The sequence below is a fragment of the Narcine bancroftii genome, chromosome 1 (assembly GCF_036971445.1).
Source record: "Narcine bancroftii isolate sNarBan1 chromosome 1, sNarBan1.hap1, whole genome shotgun sequence".
NCBI lineage: Eukaryota > Metazoa > Chordata > Chondrichthyes > Torpediniformes > Narcinidae > Narcine > Narcine bancroftii.
Genome location: NC_091469.1, coordinates 316,738,798 through 316,752,392, shown reverse-complemented (window position 1 = coordinate 316,752,392; position 13,595 = coordinate 316,738,798). Strand labels below are relative to the sequence as shown.

Genomic DNA, 13,595 nt, shown 5'->3' with positions numbered 1-13,595 from the left:
GCCCTGCCAGTCGCTGTCTCAATGTCTTCCCTCTGACTTCCCAAGAAGCTCTCAGATCTCAAAGAAAACCAGGCAATGCAGGAGAAGCTCAGACTGCCAGTGAGGTCAGTGAAGCTGCTTCAAAAAAATTACAAATCTGAAATATTAATTTTTAACACAGCACAAGTGAAGACCCTCTCAGCCCATAATACCCATGTCACCCAATTTACCTACCAACCCATTAATTAATTCAGCTTCTCCAGGGATTCCGCCCGACCTGTTGAGTTTTTCTTGGAGATTATCTGCTTGTTATCCAACTTTTCTCCGTCATTAACAAACTCACCAATAACTCAAAACACTCTCAACCTCGTGGTTTATTCCTGACCCTTCTTTCTCAAACAATGCATCAAGCAACCTGAGGGGTATTAAAAATGATTTTCATTGGACATTTTCAATTAATAGTGATAAAAATAATAGATTGAATGCAAAGTTCAGAGATAGAAGGTTATTTAGTGACCCTTTTGTTCACTGGATCCACAGCATTATAAGAGAGGGTTGTTAATGTGGCCTGCGGACATCATGGGTGTCACATTTGTGGCCCGAAATGTGAAATTGATAGCACCATCAACACATGATTTACCCGTTGAACATCGGCGTGTATTTATTTCTCTGCTTCCATTATTCCACCATTCCGCGCCTGCATACATCGCATGCATGCCCTCTGACCTCCGGTCAGGTTAATCGCTCAACCTCTACCTGCATACATCTCATGCATATTCATTATCATGACATCCCTCCTTTCACCGGAAATAAACTTTATATCTTTGTGTCTTAACCTTTCGATCTAAGTGTATATCTTGTATGAATATCACCAAACATAATACATTGCTGTGTTTCTTTCTGTTTAAATGCAAACACTTTAACACTATCAATAGCATTTTTCAGCCTTCAAACCAACAAAAGCAACATCAAATTCCCTCTTCACAAAATGTAACGTAACCATGTTATAACCAAATGTAATATAATGGCTCAACATTTCTTCGGTAGTTATACTAATACAATGGTCACCTCCTATGCAAAATGTAAATGTTTAAAATTATATGCCCCACATATTTCCTTCCCCTTTATTTTTTATTAAATACCAAATAGTCGACCAAAACAAAAATGCAATTCTTACAGCACTCATACATGTACTTTATGATGTATTTATCAAAGTCACTGTCCAAATGTTCCCATTATCATTCCTCTTCCTGCATCAACATACTTCTGATTGTTAGTTACTGCTACTGATGGTCCAAATATAAAATAAATGTTCGGCGCACAGTTTTCTTTTTCTAATAACGCTAAACACAACAAAACAGCGATGATCCAGGTAATCATAGCACAACTTCGCAAAGGTCTCTTTCTCGGAGTTCGCAATGGTTTCCTTCCTGACATCCACATATACGCATTCATTGCGTTTTTCACAAGGGCAGCGTTCGGCGTACACCCTTTACATTATTTCTCTTTTTTTTCACAGTCACCACACATTTCCACTTTTCCTTGGCGTGTATCATTAATGAGCTTCTACTGAATCAATGCACTTTTTTTTTCTTCATTGAAACTCATTCTAACTATCACAAACTTTCACTTTCATGATAATGCAGGCACGATTAGAAATATGGCACAAAATCTTCATATCGCTTAGGTGGTTTCCTGTCCCGTCTCAGCCTTCCTGCATTGCTACTTTCGCGACTTGGTTGCTCACCCTCAGCACCGGAAACACTGCTCACTATGGCCTCTGGTGTTTCTGGTACTCTGGCCACTTCATTGGGAAAACTGGTAACTACCTCTGGAACGTCATCTGGTCCTTCAGGTTGAGCAACTCGTACTGGATTTCCAACCACTTCACACGGTGCCACTCTGGATTGGTACTTTTTGACACCAGACATGTTTCTTTTGTAGAGGACTCCAGCTGGAGACCTGACTGTCACCATACTGCCAGTTCTGGATACAGCAGCGTAGGGTTGATGGTAATAAGGTATGTCTAGCTTTCCACCACTCTCTTGCCTCACAAGAACATTATCTCCAGGCATGATGTCTGAGTACCTGGCCCCATGCCTCGAGTCTGCATCCAGCTTTGCTGCCCCCTTCTTTTCAGCATCGTGGTCCCTCATCTCCTGGACGTCCCTTATTTCCTTCAGTTCGGGCATTTTTGTGCGGATTTTCCTCCCGAAGAGTACTTCTGCTGGACTTTTTCCTGTGGTTGCATGAGGGGTTGCCCGATAGACAACTACATAGGATAGCAGTGTTTCTCTCCAGTTCTGTCCTTCTGCATGAGCGATCCGTAGTCGTTTTTCGATGGACTGATTTTGTCTCTCTACTTCTCCGTTGGCTTGCGGCCATTTAGGAGTTACTTTGTGATGGTGGATGCCTGTGGTCCTCATATATTCAGCAAATGTCTCTGAGATGAACTATGGACCATTGTCAGAGTATAGCGTAACAGGCAATCCATGTCTCACGAAGATCTCTGCCAATGCTTGTATCGTTTTTTCAGTGGTTGTTGACCTCATCACAGAGTACTCATAGTATCTGCTGTAGTAGTCCACCACTACCATGATTGACTCGCCAGAAGTGCTAGAAATTCAGCTCCAGTGACTGCCATGATGAAACGTTCCAGCTCAAAGCCAAGGATTCAAAATCCAAAATGTTTCTCCTCATCGCCAATGTCACATTTGTGGCCCAAAACGTGAAATTGATAGCACCATCAACACATGATTTACCCGTTGAACATCGGCGTATATTTATTTCTCTGCTTCCATTATTCCACCATTCCGCGCCTGCATACATCGCGCGCATGCCCTCTGACCTCCGGTCAGGTTAATAGCTCAACCTCTGTCTGCATACATCTCATGCATATTCATTATCATGACAATGGGCACCAGACTTCACTCTGTTGAGGACATCTACAAGAGGGGGTGCTTTAAAAAAAAAGCAGCCTCTAAGACCCCCACCACCCATCCTCTTCTCTCTGCTACAATCAGGGAAAAGGTACAGGAGCCTAAAGATGAGCACTCAGCGGCACAGGAACAGCTTCTTCCCCGCTGCCATCAGATTCCTGAATGAACCACAGACACTGCCTCACTTTGTCTTTTTCTTGCACTATTTTTATTTATCTAAGGTGGTTTATATGAACATTTGCAGCAAAGCAACATATTTCATGACTTGTTCATGACAATAAATTCTGAATCTAACTTTTAATGTTTCCTTAAATTGGCCTTAAATATTTCTCAGTTCAAAGGCAGAGGAACTGTCAATAACTTCCAGAATTGCCAGCATCACTCATATTTAGGAATTCAGTATTAAAGAGAGCTTAAACTTTCAAATCTGTTCAACAAGAGTAGCCTTGAAATAGGAAATAGGACATTAAGGCTAAGATGAATTTAGTATTAACATTTCTCACCAGAAATCCAGCATTTGGCAAAGTAGTCGCCTTATCTGGCAGAGCCTCTTTGGCTTGGAGAGGACATGAACTTTAAGGAACAAACGTTCTGTTTTTGGAAAATGTAGTGACATGGTTCAGCAGGGGTGGGGGGGGGAGGGGGTGGAGGGAAAGTAGTTTTACACAATATTACTTTGATATTTTCTGTTGACCGTTATATGTTCCTGAAAAGACTGGTCATTACCACTGGTCACGTTAGCAAGGACATTATCAATACCACATTACAATCATCGTTACCACGTTATGAGTCCTTTTGTGTTCATTAATAAACAATTTAAAATGCATCTGGACTACTTTGGGGCGGCACGATTGGAGTAACAGTGATCGGGACCGGACCTGGGTTTGAAGCCCGCGCTATCCATAAAGAGTTTATACATTCTCCCCGTGTTTGTGTGGGCTTTCCCCGGCGGCTCCAGTTTCCTCCCACCCTTCAAAAATGTACCAGGGTGTAGGTTAATGGGGTGTAAATTGGGTAGCACAGACATGTAGAGTCAAATTGGCTTGTTACTGTGCTGCATGTCTAAATTTTTTTTTAATTAAAAAAAGTTGCAAAGTTCATGGACAGACTTTATCAATAAATAGCAGGGTGTTTTTTGGAAAATATGTCACCTATATTTGCAAAATGTGGGTGTGAATGTTTAACAGACTCTCTGAAGAGTTCACTTCTTGGTGACCTCCAGTATTTAAAAAAATTATTCCCTTGACATTCTCCAGTCTTTTGTTTCTTTAATTTTTTCTTTGTTTTTTTTTACTCTTTTTTGGGGGTTTTGGGGAGGGAGGGATGGAGCAGTGGAATTTTGTGTACCACATGTTGAATTTTTGAAACTTCTTTATTGAATGAAGTGGTTTAAAAATTGCAAAATAAAATAATCAAAGAAAAGAATACACCAGGTCCCTTTGAATGGGTTTAAATTGTTGGCTCCACCAATTTCTCCAATAAACATCGATACCACCGTCTTCGCACCACCCCTCGCCTCACCTCAGCTCCTATTTTACCAAGGATGCTTGCACTGTGATGCTGGTGCAAAATTACCAAATTTCGTGACTTGCTCATGACGATAAATTCTGATTCTAATTCTGAAGTTCTGTTTTCCACACGGTCAGTCAGCCAGGATTTTTAAAGTGCTATAAAATTCCATCTATGTATATGTCGGAAAGTTGTCATCATCTCAGATAATAAAAGTTTATGGGTTTTTTCTACTGTGGATTGCAAATTTGTGACCAGAAATTGAAAAGAGTTAATCGATTAATTCTGAGGTTTGGGGATCTCGCTATGTAATTTTGTTATCTGTACGGCTGAGATGTCAGATGTGTGATTGGTTCCTGTTGATTTAGTATTCTGAATACACACAAACCACTGAGTCTTCCTATGAGAGGATGCTGGGATTGATTAATAGGGGGATTGAGTTCAGGAGTAGAGAGGTCATGCTGCAACTCTACAAACCTCTGGTGAAACCACACTTGGAATATTGTGTTCAGTTCTGCTCACCTCATTATAGGAAGGATGTGGAAGCTATGGAGAGGGTGCAAAGGAGATTTACTGGGATGTTGCCTGGATTTGGAAAATAAGTCTTATGAGGCAAGGTTAGCAGAGCTGGGGCTTTTCTCTTGGGGTGCAGAAGGATGAGAGGAGTCTTGATAGAGGTCTACAAGGTTATGAGAGGCATTGATAGGGTGGACAGGCAGCACTTGTTTTCCAGGGCAGGATCAGTGAACACCAGAGGACGTGTACAAAGTGAAGGGAGAGGAGACATCAGGGGTAAGGGTTTTTTACACAGATTGAGTTGTGGGTGCCAGGAATGCCCTGCCAGAGTTGGTGGTGGAGGCTGAAACATTGGGGGGGCATTTAAGAGGCTCTTAGACAGACAGATGGATGAAGGAAAAATGGAGGGTAAAGGGGTAGGGAGGGTTTTGTTCTTTTTTTCTTTAAGGAAGGGATATATAGGTCGGCACAACACGAAGGGCCTGCACTGTGGTGCTTCGGATTTTTGATTGGAAGGAGCTTAAGAATGTTCCAATTGTATTAGACTTGAGAAATCTTATCAATGAGAATTGAACAGACTGGGAACCTTTTCTCGAAATAGGACAAGATTGAAGATGAACTAATGAAGATCTTCAAAACCACAAAAAGGTTTTTTTTAATCACACAGCAGTTTTTCTCATAGATATAAAGTTATCACTAATAAATCCAGTGGGGATTTCAGAAGAAACAGTGAATGGTTTAAATTTGGATCTGGCAGCCAGGAAAGAATGATTGAGGCAGGCTCCTATAGTTTAATTTCATTATCATCTACAACCTGACGAAACTGCGCCGCCCCAGGCCATGATACGCACACAATAAAACAAAATGCACAGACCATATGAATCACAAAAATAATCAAAATAAATATATATGTAAATATTTGGGATGAATGTCATGATTACAGGGCACTGTTCACCAGTCTCACAGCCTGGTGGAAGAAGCTATTCCTCAGCCTAGTTTTTCTGGTTTCGATGCTCCCACACCTTCTTCCTGTACCGATCAGATGGCTCTCTCTTTGACCTTCGCCGCTTGAATGCATGGACGAAGTGCCTCTACACAGTCTTTCAAGAATCCCTCTTGGTGCATAAAGACAGTGATCTACAGTTAATACTGAACAAGCCTCTACACTCTTTGGCCTGACCATCAACCTGAACAAGACTGAAGTGCTCCATCAGTCCATGTCAAACACCAACACCAGAGAACCATAAATCTCTGTTGGTGACACCCAGCTGACAAATGTAAACAGCTTCAAATACTATGGGAGCATCATCTCGAGTGATGGGTCTTTGGACAAAGAAATTGACTCCAGGATCAACAAGGCCATCTGGGCTTTGGGGATGCTGCATACTAGAGTGCTCAATCAACACATCGTCCGCATCTCCACAAAGCTGAAAGTCCACAGAGCTGTGGTCATCTCTTCTCTTCTATATGGATGTGAGACCAGGACTCTGTACTGATGTCACATCAAACAAGTGGAGAAATTCCACATGCGCTCCCTCCGTTCCATCCTTGGCAAGTGTCTCCAACCCGGAGGTCTTGGGTCACATCAAGTCCATTAATATTGAGTCCCTGAACATCCGAGCCCCTGTATGCTTCACCAGCTATTCTATAATGAACTGAAGACCAGAAGAAGACCTCAAGGTCATCCACACAAGTGTTATAAAGACATTGTGCTACTATGGCATCCTGCCAAGAGAACTAGAAGCTGTGGCTGCTGATGGGTCCCATTGGCGAGCCCTGTGTGATGAAGCCGACACCAATTTTGAAGGACGTGCTGCCAAAAACTGGTGGAAAACCATGAACGGCTTCACGATGTAGCAGCCACGGTTATTACAACAACGGACGTCCAGGGCCCCATTGTGCTAGATTGAGCTTCCAGACTGGATCTGCAAAGTCACCTTCACGTCCACAGATGAATCGCACAATAACATGTCCTCTTTGAACCAAAGGACAACCAATTAAAATAAAAGTTCTTCTTGATAGTTGTGGGTTGAAGAATCCGTGTATGGATGGAAAGTGTCTTCACTGAGCCCTAGTTAGGCAATGTTCACAGTAAATGTTGTTTATAGAGGAAAGGAAAACCACAGTGATTCTCTTGGCTGTTTTAATGATCCTCTGTATAGACTTCTGGTCTGGAGGTACTGTCTCACACCATGATGCAGCCAGACAGGGCACTCTCAACTGTGCTCCTGCAAAAGGTTGTCAAGATGAGGCCAGTAGCCTTGCCCTCCTCAGCCTGCTTAGGAAGTGTAGCCACTACTGGACCTTCCCAACTAATGAGGAGGTGTTGTGAGTCCAGGACAGGTCATCCCTTACATGCATACCCAGAAACTTTGTGCTCTCCTTTGTGCAATCCCTTAGTAAGCAGGTCATTGGTATTTCTACACCAATTATACCTCACACCAGAGAAATTATGTAAATCAATATCGGAGATGTGGAATAGAAATAGGAATGTTTTTACATGCTACGTGGTCATGTGTGAAAGTAAGACCATTCTGACAGGAGGTTACTGAAATACTCACAAGGATAAGAGGGGTGGCCTTTGCGGATGACCCAGAGCTTTTTCTTTTGGGTAATTTTATTGAAGTAAGATATAGACTAACTGAATTCCAAATTTCATTTGTTAAAGCAGCTTTAGCTGTGGCTGAGAAATATATTACAATTACTTGGAAATCCAACTCCCCTCTACAGAGAGCACAATGGAAGACAGAGATGAACCTATGGACAAAATCACATAAAATCTAAAGAACAAATATGACATATTTATAAAGATATGGCCACCATATTTGGATTATAGGTGGCCCAAATACAATTTTTAAGAAGTGCCATATTATAAAAATATAAGTGACCTCCCCAATGGAGACTTTATTTTTAACTCAACTGTAAACCTCGACAGTCTACAGATTTATACTGAAAAGGGGGTGGGGTATGGCTTGTTATGTTTTGTTTTGTATTATAAGAAAAAGTTGTGTAGGGTGTGTGTGGATGTGGATGTGGGTGTGGGTGTGTGTGGGTGGGTGTGTGTGGGGGGTTGTGGGTGTGTGTGGGGTGCGTGTGTGTGGATGTGTGGTTGTGTGTGTGGGTGTGTGTGGGGTGTGTGTGTGTGTGTGTGGAGGGGGGTGTGGGTGTGTATGTGGGCTGTGTGGGTGTGTGTGGGTGTATGTGGGGTGCGTGTGTGTGGGGTGCACATGTGTGGGTGTGTGAGTGGGTGTGGGTGTGTGTGTGTGTGCACACGCATGTATGTGTCAGTGGGTATGGGTGCGTGTGTCCCCACGTGTGTGTGTGTGTGTGTGTGTGTGTGTGTGTGGGTGGGTGGGTGTGAATTTTTCTAACCCTATAATGGAAAGTTTTGATATGTATATTTATGGAAAAAAAGAAAAATAAAATATTTTAAAAAGTAATACCCAGGTTTTCCAAGAAAGGAGTCTTCTCCCAAAGCAATGTTCCTGCAGTAACACACAGAAATGCTCAGTTATTCCAAGAAGAGTTTCCTCTCCCAGGGGAATGTTCAGGCAGCAGAGCCAGGAAGATTTTAGTGCAGGGATTCCTCGCTGAGAAATGATAATGTGCCAGTGAATGAAACCATACTCAATCTTGAGATCAGTGGATTGTTAAATAGGTATCCCTTTGTATAATTTATAAACAGTTAATTCTTGAATGTCAGGGATAGTAGAAGGGAAATATTTATATATTGTGTTTCTCACAACATAAGAGGCTGGCTCTCAGAACAGCCCCATCAGCTGCATTCCTCCACTTACTTTCCTGTCAGCCCTTCTCACTCACGCTGATTCTCCCACCAACCAGATAACCACCTCCAAACAGTACACCTTTAGGATATGGCAGGAACACAAAGTAATTTGAGGAAAACCAAGGCAGCCACAGGGAGAACATGCAAACTCCACACAGGCAGCACATGGGGTCAGGATTGAACTGGGCACCCCAGTTAGGATTTTGTTTCTCAATTCAATGAGGAATGGTTTTGTTTATGCCTTTTAGCTGTCAATCATCTGTTTTCCTCTCCATCTGAGATCAGTGAGTTAATCAGGCAGCATGATTGGCGTAGCGGTTTGTGCAACGCCTTTACCACTCCAGCGATCGGGAGTCGATTGGGTTTGAGTCCCACAGTGTCTGTAAGGAGTTTGTACAATCTCCCTGTGTCTGTGTGGGTTTTCCCTGGGGGCTCCAGTTTCCTCCTACTGTTCAAAACGTACCGGTGGTGCATGTTAATTGGGTATAAATTGGGTGGCACAGACTCGTTGGCCAGAAGGGCCTGTTACCATGCTATATATCTAAAACAATTTTCAATCTCCTGAAGTTAAAGGATCAGTGTGGTCGATGATGTGCATGTCTAACTTTTTCAGGGCATTTATGCGCCCTTTTCCAGAACTTTGGGTTTCTGCAGCTGAAGGTTTAGTCCTTGCCAAGAACTTCCATATTCCACTAAACCCACTTCATATTCCTGCTCCACAGGCTCTGGATGGAATGGTGCTGCTGGTGAGTGCTGACGGAATGATATTTTATGTGTCTCCCACAATCATCGACTACCTGGGATTTCATCAGGTAAGGATCCTGCCGATTATTCTTAAGGGCACATTAAATTAATGCCGCTGGGAGGCAGCCATAGTTGTTTTGCAAGCAGGCAGCTGGCAGCAATGTTCTATTGCCCACAAGGACACCCATGCCACAATAGGGCAGCACTTGCACTGAAAACTTAAATCGATACACAAAGGCTGATGCCACGATATTTTGGAGCTGGTTGAAGAGTCAGGTGGGTTGTGGTCATCAGTTAGGCAAATGGTTTTTGAAAGTAATTGGTTGGAGAGATGAGTGATATGAGCAGGTTCATTCGTGGGCCTCAATGGTTGGAGTAAAATATTGGGGAAGGGTATGGATCAGTCTGGTGATCAATACAGTGGTGAACTGTCAGGATAACAATAATGGGATTGGGGGGCATGTGTGGAGGTTAGGAAAGGGAGGTGAATATGAATTTTAAAGGGGATATCCAGTGGACTTTGTGACCTCTGCAAGTTACAATAAACTTGGCTAGCCTGCCTTATGAAAGCAACAATGAGTGGTGTAATGCACACTTTTTGACAGTGTAAAGGCTAAACCCTTGTGTTTTTTGATTCTTGGTTAATTTTGTGCCTGTCTCTTAAAGAGAACTATTGTTTGTAGTGTTACCATAGTGACTGATGAAATATGTCATGATACCCGCCCAGACTAATAGCTTGCTCTCTTATTCTACAATATGTGAAGGAAGCATGAGTGTGGGAATTTTTTTTTTCATTTTGTATCTCTTTAAAGTTTGTGTATCTCTTTAAAAGCTTTTTATATAATTTGAATCAATATATAACTTTGTATCATTATACATTAAATGCTTTGTTATTCATCGTTATGAAAGTTATGAAAGTTTTGCTGCAAAGCTATGCAAAGGTTGAGAAACACTGGTCTAAAGGAACCAGGGAAACCTCAGAGAGAATAATCCTTCTCCATTGATCCAAGGCTCATTAGCTCACACACGAACAGTGAATTGGAACAATCATTTTCAGGTTGTCTGGTACCATTCTGGAAAATTGCCCGGTCACCTTCAGGTTTTGGGGCCCATGGAATGTCGTGACCCATTTGGGAGGGCTTCTTCTGGTGTAAGGTGGGGAAGCATTGCCTTCCTTACCCAGCAGCCCAATGATATACCTGCCAAATACGTCACTTACCCAGTATTGAGTCCATTTCTCTCCATAGCTGGAATTTCCAAAATGGAACCAGACAACCCAGAGCCGATGGTTATTTTATTTTGCTCTGGGGGGGGAAACTTTCAATTGCAGAAGTCTGCAAAATAAAATATTACGATGAGATATCGACAGAGCTTGGAAGTGGAAAATAAAATAGAGACTAGCATTTCTGTAAAAAATTCCCCACATTTGAGAACTGCATCAAAAGATAAACATTCACAAATTCAATGCCTGTGAGATTGAACAGACCGTAAATTTAAGGGCACAAAACTGGCCCAGAGTAGTGTGGTGATATGACCACCAGCCTACTGCAGGGGGCAATCTCTGTACCTGCAGGAAAGGGGCTGACTCCACCTGGCCGGCAGTCAATCAGCTGACCTGAATATAAACCTGAGCCAATCACACGGGGAGTCACCAAGGCATGAACTGATGTTCAGACTTTTACTGGAATAAAGCCTGTTGTACAGTCTTTCGAGTTTATGCTTGCTCGCTGCTACCTCAGTGCACCCCCACCTCCCCCACAAGTAGGGAACACTCTTTCCAACAAGAACACAACAATGCCCATGACAGTGAGTCAAATTACATCTTTTTATGTTTTACATAAATGACAGGTAGTGGGTGGGAAATGTGGAAGGGGGGCTGAGGGGGGTGGGAAGAAATTTTTTCGAGGCACAGCTCCTGTTGAATTTATCGGCAGGATTTCATTATTATTTCTTCTTTTCATTTCCAATCCAGTCAGCAGCTGGATTGGCAAGTTGGCAGCAGGCAGCTTGGCTGGAATCCAGGACACTGTGGATAGAGACCCTGGAGACTGGGAGGAGCCAGATGTTGTGATCCACACGGGAACCAATGACGTGGGTGGGAAGGGTGATGAGAGCCAACAACGAGCTGCGTTGAAGGGCAGGGCCTCCAGGTTTGCGATCTCAGGATTGCTACCTGTACCATGGGCTGCTGAGGTTAGAACTCGGAAGGTTATGCACCTTAACGTGCAGCTAAAGAGATAGTGCAGGGGGAAGGGTCCAGAATTCTGGCTTATTGAGCTCTCTTCCAGGAACAGTGGGAGCTTCACCAGTGAGACTGTTTGCATCTGTGTGGTGATATGTAATTACGGTGACCTTGTATATAAAGCAGTCCAGAGCTACAGTCTAGCCTTCCAGGTTTGTCTTGCAGAGAGACAAGACCTCTTAGTGTACATATTAGTTTATTAAAGCTGTCTTATACTCACACTGCTGTTGTGGTTATTGTCAGTACAATCTGCTCTGCAGCTTTCAGCTCAATTTGCAGGGTGGGTGGAGAGGGGGGGTGGGAACCAGAGTGCCAGGCCAGATTGTGGAGAGGGATAGAAAAGGATTACATTAAGGGTTGTGCATGGTGGGACAAATGTTCTGAGGTGGGTTTATTTCAATCCAAGGAGTATTGTCAGAAAGGCAGATGAGTTTAGAAGGTGGATTGGAAGTGGAATTAGTGGCCATGAGTGAAACGTGGTTGCAGGAGAGGCAGGACTGGCAGCTCAGTGTGTGGTGCTATGTGTATAGATGTGTATGTGCTGTTTGGGTTGGCCCACCCCCTGAACCTTGGACTCCTCCCTCTCAGACATCCCCATAAAGGCTGTTATGTCCAAACCCCATCCTCAGAACCTGCCTTGGGACCAGGCCAGCAACTTGTCAGCTGTGCTGACACTTTAAGGTGATTAAAGCCTATTAATCAAGACTCTCTGTCTGGTTGTGGTTGATTAGAAGTTCACAGTGCTCTGGGAATCTGTTGCTTCACGTGTAATAGAGGGGGAGGGGTGGCATTATTAGTCAGGGAAAATATCACAGCTGTGCTCAAACAGCACAGACCAGAGGGCTCATCTACTGCAGGTGAAGGAAGGTATGACCACACTCATGGGGTTGTATTATAGACCACCCAATAGTCAACAAGAATTGGAGGAGCAAATCTGTAGAGAGATAATAGACAGGTGCAGGAAACATAAGGTTGTCATAGTCGGAGATTTTAATTTTCCATATATTGACTGGGGTTCCCATGCTGTAAAAGGGCTGGATGGGTTAGAGTTTGTCAAATGTGTTCAGGCTACATCAATGTATAGAGGTATCAACGAGAGACAATGCAATACTGGATCTCCTATTAGGGAACTAGACAGGACAGCTGGCAGAAATGGAACATTTTGGATCCAGTGATCATATGCCATTAGTTTCAAGGTAATTATGGATAAGGATAGGTCTAGTCCTGGGGTTGAGATTCTAAATTGGGGAAAGACCAATTTTAAAATGAAATGGAAAAGGATATAGAAAGCTTGGATTGAGACAGATTTTCTCTGGAAAGGATGTGTTTGGTAGGTAGGAAGGCTTTCAAAGATGAAATTTTGAGTGTACAGAGTTTGTATCCTCCTGTCAGGATTAAAAGCAAGGTTAGCAGAGATCAGAGTGGTTGGCTTTGTCTGGAGCTAGAAGAGATGGGGGAGATCTTGAATGGGTTTTTTGCATTTTTATTTACTCAGGAAACTGGGACAAAGTCCATGGAATTGAGGCAAACAAGCAGTGAAATCACGGAATCTTTTCAGATTAAAGAGGAGGAAGTGCTTGCTGACTTAAAGCAAATAAGGGTGGATAAATCCCAAGGGGCCGACAAGAGATTCCCTCGGACCTTGAGGGAGGCAAGTGTAGAAACAGGAGCTCTGGCAGAAATATTTAAATTGTCCTTAGCCACAATGTGATACCTGAGGATTGGATGGTAGCTCACGTTGTTCCTTTGTTTTAAAAAAGCTCCAAAAGTAACCCTGGAAATTATAGGCCTGATGTCAGTAGTAGGTAAATTATTGGAAGGTGTTTTAAGAGATCAGATATACAATTATTTGATAACCAGGGACTGATTAGGAATAGTC

General features: G+C 42.9%; 1 protein-coding gene across 1 annotated transcript in view; it reads left to right on the top strand.

The window, feature by feature from the left end:
• Positions 1 to 13,595, top strand: part of LOC138747333 (aryl hydrocarbon receptor repressor-like) — a 314,193-nt gene that overhangs the window by 257,135 nt on the left and 43,463 nt on the right. Inside the window, exon 5 of the mRNA XM_069906446.1 lies at positions 9,453 to 9,542. Coding sequence (XP_069762547.1) covers positions 9,453 to 9,542 — 90 coding nt within the window. The remainder of the gene's footprint in view (positions 1 to 9,452; positions 9,543 to 13,595) is intronic.